The sequence below is a fragment of the Lineus longissimus genome, chromosome 2 (genome assembly GCF_910592395.1).
Source record: "Lineus longissimus chromosome 2, tnLinLong1.2, whole genome shotgun sequence".
In the NCBI taxonomy this organism is placed as follows: domain Eukaryota; kingdom Metazoa; phylum Nemertea; class Pilidiophora; order Heteronemertea; family Lineidae; genus Lineus; species Lineus longissimus.
Genome location: NC_088309.1, coordinates 21,903,585 through 21,920,979, shown reverse-complemented (window position 1 = coordinate 21,920,979; position 17,395 = coordinate 21,903,585). Strand labels below are relative to the sequence as shown.

The window sequence follows — 17,395 nt, the reverse complement described above, 5'->3', positions numbered from 1 at the left end:
GATCGATCCGGATCGGTCTAGATTATTCTGCCACCGTGTATAACGCGCACGGATGTGATCTGATCTGGTCTGGTCTGGTTTGGTCCCGTCGCGTGGAAGTCGCCCTATTCCGCCCGCCCATAGGCCTATTGACCCGCGCCTGTCTGAAAGATGTCAAGATGGCAACTGTGCGACTAAGTCATACCTCAGAGCTGGGGGCAGAAGGCCAAGCGGATAGCGCAACGGGCCCAGCGTCCTCGCTAAGATTATATACTTGAAATCACAAGAGTACTTGGTTGTTCAATACGCCAAGCGTTCATGTAGTGACATTGTCGTCTGCTGAGATGCACATTCGCAGCTGCCAGTGGTGCATGGGTAACATGAAGGGGTCTGACCAAAATCGCTTCTGATAGTGATGAAAATAGCGCGAAAGTGCTATCAATGATCTGGTTGTGCTACTGTCCCCTGTGATATCGATGAGCTAGTGCTACTGTCTCCAGTGATATGTCAGTACGTGGCAATCTGAGGGGACGATGAGCTGGTTGTGCTACTGTCTCCATGTCAGTACGTGGCAATCTGAGGGGACGAAGAGCTGGTTGTGCTACTGTCTCCATGTCAGTACGTGGCAATCTGAGGGGACGATGAGCTGGCTGTGCTACTGTCTCCATGTCAGTACGTGACAATCTGAGGGGACGATGAGCTGGTTGTGCTACTGTCTCCATGTCAGTACGTGGCAATCTGAGGGGACGATGAGCTGGTTGTGCTACTGTCTCCATGTCAGTACGTGGCAATCTGAGGGGATGATGAGCTGGTTGTGCTACCGTCTCCATGTCAGTACGTGGCAATCTGAGGGGACGATGAGTTGGTTGTGCTACTGTCTCCATGTCAGTACTTGGCAATCTGAGGGGATGATGAGCTGGTTGTGCTACTGTCTCCATGTCAGTACGTGGCAATCTGAGGGGACGATGAGCTGGTTGTGCTAATGTCTCAGGTGATATGTCAGTATGTGCAATCTGAGGGGACGATGAGCTGGTTGTGCTACGGTCCCCAGTGATATGTCAGTACGTGGCAATCTGAGGGGACGATGAGCTGGTTGTGCTACTGTCTCCATGTCAGTACATGGCAATCTGAGGGGACGATGAGCTGGTTGGGCTAATGTCTCAGGTGATATGTCAGTACATGACAATCTGAGGGGACGACGAGGTGGTTGTGCTATTGTCTCGAGTGATATGTCAGTACGTGACAATCTGAGGGGAAGATGAGCTGGTTGTGCTACTGGCTCCATGTCAGTACCTGGCAATCTGAGGGGACAATGAACTGGTTGTGCTAATGTCTCAGGTGATATGTCAGTACGTGCAATCTGAGGGGAAGATGAGCTGGTTGTGCTACTCTCTCCATGTCAGTACGTGGGTATCTGAGGGGACGATGAGCTGGTTGTGCTACTGTCTCCATATCAGTACATGGCAATCTGAGGGGAGAGATGAGCTGGTTGTCCTACTGTCCCCAGTGATATGTGATTTATGACAGCGGTACAAGATGGCGCACTAGTACGGTCCATCAATTTCATCCTTTCTTCTAAAAAACACGTGTGGTTTCATTGTAAAATTTCTCATCTGGTGCCTACGGTAGAGGTTATTTTTGGTGAGTATGGGGTTTGACCAATTCTTCTTAATACATAGAAGAAAAAGAAATGTAATCAGCGGTAAGACAAGGAAGGTATTACCTTAGAGTAACCAGACGGTTCTGATCTACGGTAGTACCCTCCTGTTTCGGTTACTTTATTTCACTGCTGCCATCTGGGGACAGATTATGAAACTGATTGGGTGTTGTTGACTGGTGAATGGCCTTTGGCAAGGCACTTCACACCTTTATTGAGTTTTGGTCTTGTGTGGCATATTGCCAGGTTGTGGGTGCTGTGGAACCTTGGGTATGTCTGTAGTGTTGACAGCCTCAACCTTTTTTGGTTTGTGGCACCTAGCCTCCTTCCTTATCATGTGTCTCCCGGCTCCTCAGAACTGGGACGGTATTATTAGCTAGTCGGTGCAGTTGTGCAGGACCTTGGGTAGGACTCTTGACAGCACTATTGATTGGTTTGGTGTTGAAACTTGGGTGAGTCACTTGTCAGTGTGATTGAATGTGTGACACATCGGTAATCTCATTGATTGGTTCTGTGTGTGGCACCTTGGGTAAGTCACTTGGCAGTTCATTCCTTTGGTTGTGTGTGGCACCTTTTATAACACATGCAGCCTTGTCAATTGGTTGTGCGTGACACCTTGTGTTAGACACTTGGCAGTCTTATTGATTTGTCTTATCACTTTTACCGTTGGTTGTGTTAGGCCGATAGGGTAAGTCACTTGGCAGTCTTATTGATTGGTTCTTACCGATTGGTTGCTCCTGGCATCTTAGTTTAGTCAATTGACAGTTGTATTGGCTGGTTGTGTACTGCTTTGAACTATTCATAGTAAAGAACACTTTTCCCCAACCTAAAATAACTCTTTAATTGTTTCAGGTTTTATAATGCTGGCAAATGGGCTGCGACACCTTATGACTCATTACAGAATCCTGAATGGTACACAGTTTGAGAGCCGCTTGAAAACATGGTCTTTTCTTGCAAGTTTTCTTCACAAGACGGCGCCGAGTTGTACAAGAGAATCGGACAAAACTGCCAAAAAGCATTCTACCACTATGAGCCCTGACACGGACCTATTAGGCGTAAATGATCTCGCAGATCTTTCTGAGAGAAATGAAGAAAAGAAGGGAGGTCGTAAAAAGTGGAACTATCCAAACCAACAGTTTGAAAAAAGGTGAATTATTAGACATGGCATAGGAATCAGCACATGCCATACCTTGATCTTGTTATTTCTGAGGTTCTTCTTCTATGTTCAGCTTGCCCGTACTATATCTTCAGTCCTGTGGTAGGCTTGTCCTTTCGAGGTCCTGCTGTGGACCAGAATTGCTGCTGTATCTTCTGGTGCAGGGGACAGTCTTGTAGTTATTTCTGAGCTAGTACCCGCCAAAGTTGGCTCTTTAAGAGCAAGCTGCTCTTAAAGATAACCACAAATGTTGATTGTTTTGGTATTTTCTTTAAGACTGAAGTTCAAGAGAAATCTACAAGACCTCCAGACGAGTCTTGAAGGGGAAGTCTTGTTTGGTCTTCATCCCATCCTTATAACCTTGGAGCAGAATCGTCGGTCCTTCCATCGTCTCTTTCTCAAAGACAGTATCCCGAGAGATGAGGGAGTTGTTAGGAAAATAGTCCAGGTTGCGGAAACCAAAGGAATCGAAGTAATTCCACTTCCTGTAAAGATGTTGGATATCCTCAGCAAAGGTGCACCTCACCAGGTACGTGGCCGAGATATTTTGCTTCTCCTGTCAAAGGCACCAGGTAGGCTTACAACGAGTATTGGTTATTTAGTTTCATTCAAGGGAGTGGACGCCAGCTGTGTTTACTCCCCAGACTCCCAGATGCAAAATTTGAAGATGTTGTTTTAACATTGAAGCCTTTTGAGAAAAATAACGAGCTGGAAGGGGGTGTTTTCAGCCAGAAAAACTCCTGTCTTATAATTATGAGAATTATTTTCAGGGTGTATGTCTTGATGCCTCGCAGAGAAAATATGAGACAATCACAGATGATAAATTGGATGCAGCTCTTTTGGGGGCCCAAAAACAGAAACTTTGGGTGTACCTTGACAAGATTCAGGTAAGACGGCTGTCAACAGCAGAGTGGTATAGTGGTGCAGACTTGTGATCCATGTATTGCAAGTTCAGAATCTAAAACGAACGCATCCCTTATGGCCTTGGGCAAATAACTTTACACAGTCTCATCCTGCGACTGAAAGTCCAGATTCTTTGTGCCCGAGTGTATATCCCATGGCAAGCAAACATTCTCATTCTGATTCATGATTAATTTGCAACCTGCTGATGCAAATTCTTCTTCTCAACTGAAGCTGTACTTAGCCATTTGTCCAAAAAGTTTGAACTAATATGTTTTTGCATTGGTACATTTGTGCACAATTTCAGGACCCTCGGAATGTCGGAGCAATCATCAGATCGAGTTACTACTTTGGTGTGGAAAAAATATTTGTCCCAAAGGAAAATAGGTAGGCCTGATCACCAGTGTTTTACTTTTCCAGTGAGTACCTAGTTACTCGGCACTTTTTAGAATCAGTAACATTAAAAGAATTAGGACTTTAGTATATTTCAATGCCTTCTTTCTTTGTTTGCACTCAGTAATAGTATAGTGTCTGTTGAGTGCAACTTATGACTCTGTCATTTCAAACTTCAGGCCGTGTTTTCATGTCATTTCTTGTCTACATTACAGTTGTCGTCTGAGTCCTGTTGTTCATAAGGCTAGCTCTGGTGCTGTGGAACTCCTCAGTCTTTATGCATTAAAAGACCCGGAGGAATTTCTTCAGGTAAAATCCTCTTGTATTTTTTCTTTCCCAAGCTGTCCTTATTCATTGCGTCTCCTCTGACATTTCGGATTCTCTTCTCAGATGTGGAAAGTTACACTTTCCTCGGTGGTGTGGTATTGTATAGTGGCCAAAGTGTTTGCAGGAAGACATAGCGGTTAGTGCAACGAGCTCATTATCGGAGGTTGCGGGAGCAAATCTTGGAAGGATCACCGATGTTTCGTCGGCTTCATCCTTGTTATGAGAAGCAAAATGGAGGATCATTGTACGCGGTGTAATTACCAGGGCAAGCAAAAGATCGCACATGAGTAACTTGCGATAGGCTCTTCCTCTGGCCGACAACAGAGTCCCAGGCCAGTAAGTCTGAGACTTTTATGAGATTTTTCTTCTGTTTCAGCGTGTAAAGGACCAGAGTTGGAATATAGTTGGGACAGCTGGAGGCGACAATCAGCAGGCAGACTCACCTGAAAAGATAGATGTAAATAGCTACAGCAATGAACATAACACGATTCTATTATTAGGTATGAGAAAAAATATCCGACTATATGATCATTTCTTACATGACTGATTTGATATTAAGTTACCAATATTTTAATATATTCTCAGAATATCCAAACTTGTCATGTTTATTTTCCTTCTGCCTCGATTCAGGTAATGAAGGAAAAGGACTGTCACCAAACTTGCTGACGTTTTGTGATTCACTTGTGACTGTGAGGCCTCGAGGATTCATGAACCCTGCTGTAGATTCGCTCAATGTTTCAGTCGCTACAGGTATGTCATATTGCTCAATAGGCCCCCTACTGTCAGCTCCGAGCAATGGTCCAGAAAGGGACTGAAACAAAACCCTTCCCACAGCACTGCAGTTATGATAATTGCGGGATTGACCTCCCCGACACATCAGATAGTGGCCGTTCCAGAAATTTAGGAAAGGGAGGGCGCAGCCTTATCCAGTTCGGTGCAATCTTCAGAACTAACTAATGTATAGGACTCAATGAAATGACTATTTTCAAATGTTTCCTCTTTTTCTCACAGGTATCCTGCTACACAGTTTAACAAGAAATTTTAGGACAGAGAGAGGCTGATTACCATACTGATGGTTCAAGTACAGTGCGAATAGTCATACCTAGGAACAGTGTTACATAATAAGAATGTCTGGGCTGCTGTAGAATGTTCATCCACTTAATGCCGGGCGTTTGATGCCCCTTGGACATTTATCAGGAGTTTTGTAAAATTCTTTCATGACAATACAATATCATCAGTCAATGTTTGTATCAAGTGAACAAGTGTGTTTGTGTATTTTATTAGATAATAGGAGTAGTGAGGATAACCAGTTTGACCCCTAGCTCCTGTTCATAGCGTTCTTGTCTTGTATGTCTTGATCAAATCAAGAACCCCCATTGCAACTGGGGACATATCTCCAGATTCCTTGTTCAAAATACTCCTCTGCTCCCTCTTTGTATTTGATCTCGGAAAACTGTGCCCTGATCAAATAAAGATTGTGCATGCACTCCTGATCAATTCCAGCTCTAAATTTCATGCTAGGGGAAATTGTCCTCGGGTCAATTGGAGAGAGTGGTGTCTAGGGAGGACCCTGGATTTGCATACAGGAGTGGACGATCGTCATCTTTCCAGCATAAGGAACACAATGCACCTACGTCTACAATACCACACCCTGACGAGGTGCTTGTAGATAGAGAACTGTCTAAGCCTTTTTTGAAAAATGAAACTTCTTTATTACAAAATAACTGATGATTTGATAATCTTATTTACAATAACAATAGCCACACTTCCAGCAGTTTCCGGTGCACAACAGTTATATGAACACACTCTCAATATGAAAAACTGAGGAATATTTACTGCCGATATATTAAGACTAGAAAATAGAAATTACACGAAAAATATATATGCAAACATGGCAGTGAACAATATTACAAAAATATAACTGATCTAGATATTTTTCATGGGAATACAAATATTCATTTAACTCGATTGTTTCGATTTATTCAAACTTTTTTAGAGGGAAACTATAGGCAGGCACCAGGTAGGTCAGATTGAGTAACACTAAGGCACACACAGGGGTCTCCCCTATCTCGGGGTACATCAAAACTATTCACACTTGGCCCATGAATTTTTTTATCGCAGAATTGAACACAAACAACACAGTCCCCCAAGTGTGCATATTTGCTTCTTAAAGACCACGTTGTTCCCCTAGCTACTGCCTAGATGTTCCCTTTTGTGAAAACCACGGAACAATAAACTAAATACGGAATGTGACCTCGCCTTTGAGCAGGGTTAACGTTGTAAAATGCAATATAAATGCAGACCAGACGCCAACTGAAAAATTAAGAAATTTGTGAGCTTTTGGCCTTACCAACATTCCCAGGTTTACACTTTATATTCACATTTAAACAATCACTGAGGTAGTACAAAAGCTCTCTCAAAGAATTAAAGCGCCACTGTATACAATTTTCGCAGAATTTTCATTGTGCCTACATTAATTAAGTAGTGGCTTAAAAGCATTGAGAGTTCCTTTAATTGCTGCCTGACACACACCCAGTGACATATCAATGAACAGAAACATTCGCTGAAGCAACTTTGCTGAAAAACTGCTGGGTCATAGATACATGTTTATTGCCGGTTGCATTGTGTTTGTGTCGGTGAATGTTGCATGCATACAGCGGAGCTTTACTCATTTCTGAGCAAGAATAAATGCAATATAACTTTCAGCCAATTGGTCTTATAAACAATGTAAATTCTACAAGCACCTCAAATGCAAAATCTTGGCAGTGGGATATCTTCACATCTAAATAAAATCTAAAACACACTTTTTGGTGCTCATCTCTTAACATAAGAACCTGAGACCTGAACTAAGCACTACTCAGTCAGCTGTTTGTATGAGCAAGCTCACAAAAAGCCTTGATTTGAGGCAAAAATCAAAGATAAGCTGGCTTCCACTTGAGCACAATCTATGTATAACAACAAGTACAACACCTTACAACTTCTCTAGATGGACACCATATTCCTCTTAGTCTTAGCTCTTTCCTGGAGATATATTCTAGAAATATTGTCCGTTCTGCCAAGAACCATTCATCATTTGGCTGATGCTACTTTGTGTGGCTGGCTGCCGTGGAAAAAAATCAGCCAGTCGGACTTGCGAGGCATTGACACAATTGAAGAGAACAGGACTTTGGACCATCCCCATTTGCTGGGCAAGGGGAATGGCCATCATTTGATTAGCAGGGTGATTCAATGAGAAACCCGACACATGGCTGCTCTGGTTAATTTGCTGCATTTGGTTCCAGCCGAAATTCATTGCCATTGGCATGAGCAAGGGTGATCTCTGTGAGTTTGGCAATAGGGATAAGGCGGGGGAATTCTGAGGAGAGAAGTCACGAGAAGAATGTCTGTGCAGAAGTTGATGCATACCTTCTTCTTCCAACCTGCGACGACGCCCATTGCGGCCGAAGTCTTCGTCAAGAAGTCTGTCTGTCACCACCTTTGGCTCTACTCGCTTACGTTTTGAGCCAATGTTCAAGTTGTAATTAGCATTGTTATTCATATCAAGCTCCACTATTCTGCACCTGGGTGTAACATCAACCTTCCTGTCATATCCACGATCAACTTCAACACACCTGGAGTCGATGGTATGGCTTCGACCATGCTTTCGCAGCGCTCTAGGTTTGAGATCTACATCAAGAGGCCTCATGAACTTGGGTTTAGGGACACCCCAAGCATCGGCTATATGCCCAAGAATCAAATTCGAAATCATCCTGTGGGCATGCTGATTCCAGTGAACATCATCATGCTGGCGATACTCCTGATAGCCACGTATCTGCCGAAAATTGAAGTTTAAATCAAGGCAATCGTAGCCATGATTCTTTACGGCTTGTTTTGCCGTGAAATTTGCCTCGAGGACATCGTAACGAATGGTCTCCCCTCGCCATGACTGCATCTTGCGAGACATGAAACCACCCCTTGCTTTCTTACCAACTGGCATGCATGTGTTCCAGATAACTAGGCATTGTTCTGGAAGGACCTCTTTAAAACCATTCAGCATCCGGTCAAGGTTTTCTTGGTACCGGTACAGCCAGCTTGGTCCATATCTGCAATGAATATAGAAGAATAGACACGATCACAGTTTAGAGATGAAATGGTTTCAGCATCTTAGGGATGTAACGGGGGTTTTTAGTAATTCAGTTTTAAAGACCTCAATTTCTTCTTTCTAGATTTTCAACTGATGTTTGGTATTGGTACAATTCAGGGCCTACCAATCACGCCAAACTGCATTTAGACCAAGGATTCAATTAAACCAACTTTTCTGTTTTTTTACTGCAAGTACAAGTAGATATTCAATGCTAGCCATTCCTAAGTGTAATACAAACATGTATAATTGATTACGACACTGGTAACACACATAAGCACGCAAAAGCGACATGAAGTAGAGCCACTCATAAAACAAGTGCACAAAAAGCAGGTGAGGGAGAGGATGACCAAGGATATTCAGTAGCCAGTAGCTCATGCCAGGAGGAGGGTTTCGATACATATTTTTTTCTTTTGGGGGGGGGGTCAGTTTATCCCTACACCCGCAATACTATTAAGAACATGACTAAGCAATGTGACATGCAGTCCACCACCACGATACACAATATTCCCAAGCAGTTGAGAAATGCCTATCTTGTGCAAGCAATTTTTTGAATACTTACCACCAAAATCCTGCATGGCAGCACAAAGTATCAGTATAAAATCAATATCACAATTCATCTCACGTCATTTAAAATAAATGAATTCAATTTGTTCATTAGTCAGAGGTCAACTTACATTAACACAATCAAGAGAGATCATTATCTTCCTTACTAGGCAGTACAAGTAAAGTCACAACCTTTACATTTCTTGAAAAGCGAAAGGACCTTTTCAAAAGTTGATGTGCGGTCAGAGACGTTTGTGAAAAAATCCTTCAAAAATAGTATTTTGCTGCTCCATCCAGATTGGACTAACTAAATACAGACGTTTGCTTCATGGAAGTTTTTAAATCAGAGACAAATCTTGCTGAAATCATACTACTGCTCTGGTCTCTTTGTCCATCGCTCACCTGTTCATGTCCCACAGACAAGAATTCATCAAGACGACATCAGGCTTCGGACCTCGACGGATATCTTCAAAAATAGTTTCCCAGTAATCATTATAGGCTTTGGTGACGAAGTAGTATCGAATGATGTGTTTTCCATTCTTATGCTGGAATTGCCGGACTTCGCGGTAATGTGTACCGTTGTGCATTTTACCACCTTCACAGAGCATATCATCAAGGAAAGAGGGTTCACCCTGGAAAGATAATGGAAATTTTTTCGGCCAGCACCACCATGTGCCGACAGTCAATACCAATGATCAACATTGGAACGAACTTCTAACTGAATGGTCAAAACTTTTAGAAAGTGTCGCCATCTATACTATTAGGAGGAAAAATATATTTTAGAAGGGCACGTCAACCGCATGACATGGGACTATGTACATGATGTGCTATGCGCACCAGCCGCAGCGAAAGGGTTAAAAGCAACAAACCTACCCTATCCTTCAATTCTTTATGGGAGAGATATCGATCCTGCTGCAGGCTCACAACCAAGTCTTTGTAGACACTGCGTTGAACTAATAAGAAGACAAAAATCTATAATTTCAAAAAATATATGCACCGTTCTATTTACTAGAATAAAATACAGGCGCACATGAGTACACAATGATAAAAGAGAGTTTGCAAACAAAATTATCGAGGCATCTGGAAAACAGGAGGGCTATGAGGAGGACATCCACACCCATTTCCTCTGTTTGTAAACATGTACTTTAATTCTATCATGCAACCAATTTACTATACATTTTTCAGTTAAAGTTTGTAAAGGATAGAGCAGATGCAAGGAAGGAGACAGATTTAGTGCTTGCTGCTAGGTTAAAGCTCGAGAATTCAGACCTTTCATGATCGCCTCCTACTCAATGGTTGCTGTTTGTACCGGTACGGATTTATACAGGGGACACCTACCACTATCCCCAATTACAACAATAAACTTGTTTGTCAGCAGTTCCACTATCTTCTTTTGTGTGTATGTTTCTCCAGCCATGTTACATGCATAAGCACCACCACATCAACATGAATTTCATGTGCCTCGCAGCCAGGTGGTCTTTAAAAACTGGAAATAAAGAACCCTAATGACAGTTATATGTACCTGCTGCCTTGGCCATGAGGACATTATAACTTAATGTTGTAAATAATGGCAATAATATGTCATCTAAAGTAACAGATGCATACATAATATCATAAAAATTTGATAACCTGGTTGGGGGGGGGGGGCATGGCAGGAAGGGGTTCCAGTCCCGATCTTCTGTTATAGAATTTGGCCCTATCCCAAATCTCGAAAGACACTTTTGGCACTCTGGGGCAGAGGTGGTAACCAGTAGTGGTTTAACAATTTTGACGAAAATTTTTAATGTTAGGCCAGGGCCGGGCAGGGGCATGTGGGTTCACCGAGAACTATGGCATTTTCCGAAGTTGGCTTAGGTTCTGAGTGTGCGCATTTGACTTTGTTATCATGTTTGGGCTCAGCCTCAGGCTGAGGTCAGCCTCTGTTTTGTCTTCTTTGTCAAAATCGTCTGACCCACCTCTGACCCGAAAAAACGACAACCAGTCATCGTTCTTTCGAGACCACAGCATTCTTCATCCAGTCCAGCAAGGCCTTTTTATATTCAGGGATTCCACAAAAAGGGCCCCAAAAACTGCTACAACAGTAACACAATGGTCATGCCACTCATTGATGGTCACCCACACTGGTACATCAGTCATCATGCTCATGGTCATGACAGTGGCAGTGCATTGGGCGTGATAATTTTAGGCCTATCAGTATCACGTGGAGTTGGGTGCATGGATGTGGAAAAAACAAAATATGGTTTTAATGTATTTTTCTGATAAAAGCAACACTATACATCACATTAAATAATGCTATACAACAATGAACGATCAACTAATTCACAATCAAACTCACAAAGCGGTATTAAAATGTGTAACTTGCGTTTAAAAACGGATATTATTCTCGACTTTAAAAATGACAGCCGGGGTCGGGTTGAAGGGGCGTCACTAGTCGAACCAAAACAACACATCGGCGCACATGCACATGTTCAATGTTGTATGAATTGAATATGTGTACTCCATAAATATGCATGCCCTAATAGTTGTGAGCTTATTTTGTATACCCTGTAATTTCTTATGATATATTTTGTAAAAATTGTATGTTACCGTTGCGTTGGCCCCATAATGGGCGTTTTTAGTGTAATAAAAGAATTTGAATTGAATTTGAATTGAAAATTGCCCTTGAAACTTCTTTCTTCAGACTCTTCTTGACCTTGTGCATGTTGTATAAAGAACAACATGTTTTTAAGGGGGTGAAACTTTGACATCGAGTGAGTGTTGATCATTTTGGCTAGCTTTTGATCGCAGATGAGACACATAGGCCTAAAAAAATCACATTTTAAGCTACTACTGATACTGATACACTAGACAGTAGACTAGAGTACACTGTCACTGTGTATGTAGTAGTGTACAGTATTGGCCTGTATACACGACAGGGTGTTTTTTAAAAAATCACTGGCTTCTAATATGCCTTTGAATCCCTTACTCGGTCGAACCAGTGTGAATCGTTGACATGATTCTTACTTGCAAGCTATCCCCATTCCCACTGACACTGCCACTGTACTGGTGCTATTCTGGCTCTGCATTCACGAACGTGCCAAGAAAGCGATGGATGAACGGAACGTATTCTCACGTCTCCATTCGACGTCAGTATTACAAAGTATAGATCAATCTAAAAAATATCTTTAATCCAAAGTAGTTCTCTTTATGTCATTTCAGAGCTCGGTGATGTCTACAAGATGTTGTTTGTGACTGTCATAAAACAAGTTTAGAAACATACAGGATGGAACTAGACACTGTTCTGGAGACCCTTGGAGGTTACGGCACCTACCAAATGCTGGTCTTTTTCGTTATCTGCCTGGTTTGTATGCGAGGAGCATGGCATCCCCTAGCAAGTGTCTTCATAAGTGCAACTCCACCACACCAATGTAGGCCTCCGGAAAATTCCTCTCATCTCTGGATTTCCAGTCAAGGAGAAGATGGATCAAAATGCCAGTTGTCCGGCAATTTCAGTAATATGACTTCTGTGTCTGGAGAGTGTCGAGATGGATGGCTTTTTAACCTGGAACATATAGGAAGCACCATTGTCAGTGAGGTAAAAGTTGCTTTTAGTGCATTAAAGTTATATAACTCGATATTAGTGCTTGTTGAACTCGACAGAGGCCCGATGGGAACCAATCTAGAAAGGGCTGTGATGAATTTGAGAAACTTGAGAAGACTATGAGATTTCAAGTGCTCTGTCACTGATTTAGTGGAGAAAGGCATTGCTGTTGAAATAATGATAAAAGTTTCCAATGTGTTTTTATCTGTGTTTCAGTGGGACCTCGTCTGTGATCGGGAATACCTTCTGCCCCTCTCCACCTCAATATTTATGGGCGGTGTCATGGCGGGTGCACTCTTCATATCAGTCCTTGCTGACCGTTTGGGGCGTCGGCCAGTGATGTGTGTCTGCCTTGCTCTACAAGCTGTTATTGGGTTTGGTTCTGCATTTGCCAATGATATCATTTTGTTTATGATCTTGAGGTTTATTATTGGCGCCCTTAATCAGGTACAGTACACAGTTCTGGTCGTAAGAATTGATTTCTAGGTATGACAATGCTCATTACAGAGGAAGAGTGATTAAGAAATGTAACAAAGCTGCGTTATCAGAGGTTAATCTTAAATTCTCCAAACTATCAAACATCAAGAAAACAAAAATTATCCGATTGTATGTGACTATATGATACTCGTCTCTGCTACTGCATGGGATGGTAGCAATGTCCGGAATATGTGCATCTCTTGCACACATCATCTGGGCTTGTCTGCTTCATGCACTTAATTGTGGATTTAGTTACTTTTTCAAACCATAATTACTTCAGATTAGCTTAGTGTGAAAACATGAAAAACTTGCCTTCTTACAGCAAATGGTACTTGTTTTATTGCAGGGAATTTCCCTTTCTGGGTATGTCTTGGTAACTGAGCTTTTCCCGTCCCACTGTCGCACCCGCCCAGGGATTGCCATCCAGTTCTTCTGGGCAATAGGAATTATGGTACTTGCTGGTCTGGCTTACTGGATGCAAAATTGGCGACACCTGCAAATGATGATCTCAGTACCGAGTCTTGTACTGGCAGCTAGTTACTGGTAATAAAATCTTCTATTGGTGAACTTGAAAATGAGGATGCTAAGGGGTCCTTGAAACTGTTCCATATCATTGGATTTTCCCGGCAATATACACTGAGAATTTGGGGTCAACCCAGGAAGGCATCACAGCATGGTTCAAAAGAAACCTTTACTAAATAACATTAATATGCAGTTTTTCTGTTTTTCTGTTTTTCAGGTTCATTCCGGAATCATTACCTTGGCTTATAGCAAATAGAAAAGACACTGAGGTGGAAAAAACCCTGAACAAAATTGCAAAATTGAACAAAAAGACTTTACCAGCCAACTGCGTGAATGACCTCTTTAATCTAAATGAGGAACTTAGTCACCATGATAGACAATCAGAAAATGGGAGCTTACCAAATACTTCATGTCATCCTATGAATGCCATTGTCCCAGAGGAACCTCATGATCACTCGGAGAAGGAATTTGAGCAACTGGATAAAAAAAAGGATACCAACGGTTCTCATGAGGTTGATACTGGTACTCAATCAACACTAGATCAGGAAGAGGGTGCGTCAGATCATATCGCCTCCGGGACAGAACTGCTCAGACAGCAAGATGAGGCAGGTGACGCAGCAAAGGCATATCATATCTTTCATCTCTTTACACGGCCAAAGATGGCGATGTATACAATCATTATTTGTTATATATGGTGAGTTGTTTTTTTTATACACTCGAATTGTGTCAATCGTGTCAATTGGTTTTAATGTTATTATCAACTCTTTGGCCAGTATATTCTCGGAGAGTAATTATTACTTCCTTTAACCCAATGTTAGTTGTAAAAAAGATTCTTGCAGTGTGACCTGATGTTGGTCTTTTGCTTGGATGTCATGCATGTTAACAAAAGTATGAATACAGAAACCCTCATCGTGATCTTCCAGTACTGGTATATTATGTGCATTACTGCGCAACCATGCACAGTTTGCCTATGTGTGGCCTTGTTCAGGTTGATGTGCCTTTTAGAGAAGGGGCTACATAACAGTACTGCAGCAATATACTGGAATGATTCCTATACTTTGCCACCATCAAATATTTAGTATCTCTTTGCTCTTTCAGGATGGCGAACAGTCTTGACTACTATGGCATTTCCTTGAGTATCTCTGAGCTGGCCGGAGATCCATACCTCAATTTCTTTATCAGTGGCCTGGTAGAGGTTCCTGCATATCTCGTCTGCATGTTCTCTCTAGAATAGTAAGTGTATAAGATAGGATGTTTTTCTCACAAAATCTGTCAAACTCCAGCTAGCTACCAATGACAGAAAAATAGTTTGATTAAATTTACCTTGTAAAACAAGAATAGTCGGCCTACTGCTAGCACGCAGTTGATCAAAGCAACTTATACACCTACTTGGCATAAACTTTATTCCTGGTATTAAATAAACTGGACCGGCCTTAACTGAAGGAGCAGAATAGTACTAATGGTCAGCTATTGTCATTTTGCTGCTTCATTAGTTTACTTGACTACTATGGCATTTCCTTGAGTATCTCTGAGCTGGCCGGAGATCCATACCTCAATTTCTTTATCAGTGGCCTGGTAGAGGTTCCTGCATATCTCGTCTGCATGTTCTCTCTAGAATAGTAAGTGTATAAGATAGGATGTTTTTCTCACAAAATCTGTCAAACTCCAGCTAGCTACCAATGACAGAAAAATAGTTTGATTAAATTTACCTTGTAAAACAAGAATAGTCGGCCTACTGCTAGCACGCAGTTGATCAAAGCAACTTATACACCTACTTGGCATAAACTTTATTCCTGGTATTAAATAAACTGGACCGGCCTTAACTGAAGGAGCAGAATAGTACTAATGGTCAGCTATTGTCATTTTGCTGCTTCATTAGTTTATTAACTAAATGCTCATACTGTGTTTCAAATTGCAGTTTTGGTCGACGCCTCCCTCTTTCAATATTTCAATTGCTTGGTGGATTTGCAAATATCTGCTGTATATTCATTCCATCCAAAACAGGTAAGCATGGCATGTTATTGTGACTGAGGTCATTGTTGGGGTTGGACTCAGTGTGCTACTGCAACAGGGCTTGGCTGTTGCTCTCCAAGATGACACTACCTGTATGATATGCTACATATGTTTCAGCCACAATGACCATTCATTGGGTTGCACTGTTCAGAACTTCAGGTAGTTCACTGTTGCACAACTTCAAGTAGCTTTATCTGACCTGAATGGCTCCTGCCTTTAATATTGCATTCTGATGTCATCTTGCTGTTGCTTTCAGCATCTGGGACAGATCTCACACATTATATCACAGCGCTGGCAATGATTGGCAAGTTTGGCATCACTGGATCCTTCTCTACAGTCTTTCTTTATACATCAGAGTTATTTCCAACATCCATCAGGTAAGCAGTTAGGTAAAGTGGTACAATTATAGCCTCAGCACAGCCTGCAGTGTTGAAAACATCTGGTACACACAGAGACTATACTTGTATTGGTTCACTGGTCAAATTTTTGGGAGAGGATGGCAATACAGTAATGGCGCTCAAAGCATGCTGAGATAACATGCCAAGAAGATCTTTAATCAGCACCAGATGGGAATTGTTTCACTGAACACACTTCAAAGCAGCCAAAGCTCTTGCCAGAGCCATTGAGCTTCCAATGTCACAACAGAAATAGTAACTAAACACCATTGATGGCCAACTGTCACTTATGCAACCATATTAGAAGCCCCATTAATCTATTTCAGGAACGGAAGTGTTGGGTTTTCTTCATTCTGGGATACATTGGGTGCTCTTTTTGCTCCATTTGTGATTTACAGCGTAAGTAATTAATTAGAAGAGCCTTCCAATTAAAGACTAGATCAATTATCCTTTAGAACAATTCAAATCAATGTCACACCAAGAGTAGGCCGTCTACAACCCAAATAATGTTGGTCCAAGTCCTTGTCTGTTCACTACATAAGTGCAATCAAATCTTAATCCATGCTCGGTGAAATGTAGAACTGCTAAAACTACCCCTTGTCCTTTTTTCAGGCCAAAACCATTCCACAACTTCCTCAAGGTATCTTCGGCGCCATGGCAGTCCTCGCAGGCCTGCTCACACTCCTTTTACCAGAAACACTCAACAAACCTTTGCCAGAGACAATTGAAGAGGTAGAAAACCTTCACAGGAATCTACCTCATACGTGCCATTGCAAGAGAAGGATATTAGCAGACAGTTCTATCGAAAATGATGTTGTAGGGTTTTGACTAAAGGATTATTTTTCAGTAGGTCAGATTTAGAATATTGCAGGTGTGTTAGTAGTTTACTTTCTGCTTAAGCAATGATGAGGCCACAAATCTTTTGTTTTTAGTGGGTTTGTTTGATATCGTAACATATCGTAACATATCGTAGCATGTGCAAATTGTTTCAGATGTGTGCTTTGCTCATTATAAGATAATCTTAATAAATACCTTTTTTGTACACCGTCTCCTGATAATCTTTTCCATGCCGTTTGATGTTCTTCAACGTCTGCTGGTGCTACTTTTAAGCGCCCGCAACATAAGTCGCTCCTTTGCAGTGGTCATCGCAGGTGCCTGCAACAAGAATCTGTAGTCTCAGCAGCAACCTACAATCAATATCAAACCCAGTGGTTTTACTTGCTGATGAGAGGTCTCTCTGTCACACACAGCAGCAATTAAATCACTTGTAGGCACCAAACTTGACCCTCGGCTGGAACTGGTTGGGTATTTTCTCCATGATGGTTGTGAC

General features: G+C 41.9%; 3 protein-coding genes across 4 annotated transcripts; 2 read left to right on the top strand and 1 right to left on the bottom strand.

The window, feature by feature from the left end:
* Window positions 1–1,522: 1,522 nt before the first annotated feature.
* Window positions 1,523–5,575, top strand: LOC135483777 (rRNA methyltransferase 1, mitochondrial-like). The gene is made up of 9 exons (XM_064764808.1): window positions 1,523–1,620; window positions 2,489–2,783; window positions 3,069–3,321; window positions 3,563–3,679; window positions 4,000–4,079; window positions 4,301–4,394; window positions 4,789–4,912; window positions 5,043–5,162; window positions 5,424–5,575. Exons 2-9 carry the CDS (start codon window positions 2,497–2,499, stop codon window positions 5,471–5,473), a joined length of 1,125 nt encoding a protein of 374 aa, XP_064620878.1. The 5' UTR covers window positions 1,523–1,620; window positions 2,489–2,496; the 3' UTR covers window positions 5,474–5,575.
* Window positions 5,576–6,106: 531 nt separating this feature from the next.
* Window positions 6,107–12,529, bottom strand: LOC135482874 (PC-esterase domain-containing protein 1B-like). 2 transcript variants are annotated; one of them, XM_064763346.1, is made up of 5 exons: window positions 12,389–12,529; window positions 10,417–10,564; window positions 9,952–10,031; window positions 9,481–9,710; window positions 6,107–8,494 (listed from the first exon to the last, which is right to left on the bottom strand). In XM_064763346.1, exons 2-5 carry the CDS (start codon window positions 10,493–10,495, stop codon window positions 7,447–7,449), a joined length of 1,437 nt encoding a protein of 478 aa, XP_064619416.1. In that variant the 5' UTR covers window positions 10,496–10,564; window positions 12,389–12,529; the 3' UTR covers window positions 6,107–7,446. The 2 variants fall into 2 exon arrangements, with proteins under 2 accessions (XP_064619416.1, XP_064619415.1); XM_064763345.1 differs by lacking the exon at window positions 12,389–12,529 and adding an exon at window positions 11,414–11,490.
* LOC135483013 (organic cation transporter protein-like) lies at window positions 11,742–17,109 on the top strand. Its single transcript, XM_064763510.1, has 11 exons — window positions 11,742–11,828; window positions 12,277–12,652; window positions 12,875–13,105; window positions 13,482–13,678; window positions 13,875–14,351; window positions 14,756–14,890; window positions 15,151–15,276; window positions 15,576–15,661; window positions 15,927–16,047; window positions 16,392–16,464; window positions 16,678–17,109. Exons 2-11 carry the CDS (start codon window positions 12,341–12,343, stop codon window positions 16,891–16,893), a joined length of 1,974 nt encoding a protein of 657 aa, XP_064619580.1. The 5' UTR covers window positions 11,742–11,828; window positions 12,277–12,340; the 3' UTR covers window positions 16,894–17,109.
* Window positions 17,110–17,395: the final 286 nt, after the last annotated feature.

Excerpts from the sequence above, each read along its gene's own strand:
- LOC135483777 (XM_064764808.1), top strand. The coding sequence starts at position 2,497 with ATGCTGGCAAATGGGCTGCGACACCTTATGACTCATTACAGAATCCTG. Across the intron at positions 4,080-4,300 it reads TTTGTCCCAAAGGAAAATAG|TTGTCGTCTGAGTCCTGTTG; the intron begins GTAGGCCTGATC and ends TCTACATTACAG. Across the intron at positions 4,395-4,788 it reads ACCCGGAGGAATTTCTTCAG|CGTGTAAAGGACCAGAGTTG; the intron begins GTAAAATCCTCT and ends CTTCTGTTTCAG.
- LOC135482874 (XM_064763346.1), bottom strand. The coding sequence starts at position 10,495 with ATGGCTGGAGAAACATACACACAAAAGAAGATAGTGGAACTGCTGACA. Across the intron at positions 10,032-10,416 it reads TGTTGTAATTGGGGATAGTG|TTCAACGCAGTGTCTACAAA; the intron begins GTAGGTGTCCCC and ends TCTTCTTATTAG. Across the intron at positions 8,495-9,480 it reads TGTCTGTGGGACATGAACAG|ATATGGACCAAGCTGGCTGT; the intron begins GTGAGCGATGGA and ends TATTCATTGCAG.
- LOC135483013 (XM_064763510.1), top strand. The coding sequence starts at position 12,341 with ATGGAACTAGACACTGTTCTGGAGACCCTTGGAGGTTACGGCACCTAC. Across the intron at positions 14,891-15,150 it reads TGCATGTTCTCTCTAGAATA|TTTACTTGACTACTATGGCA; the intron begins GTAAGTGTATAA and ends CTGCTTCATTAG. Across the intron at positions 16,048-16,391 it reads TTATTTCCAACATCCATCAG|GAACGGAAGTGTTGGGTTTT; the intron begins GTAAGCAGTTAG and ends AATCTATTTCAG.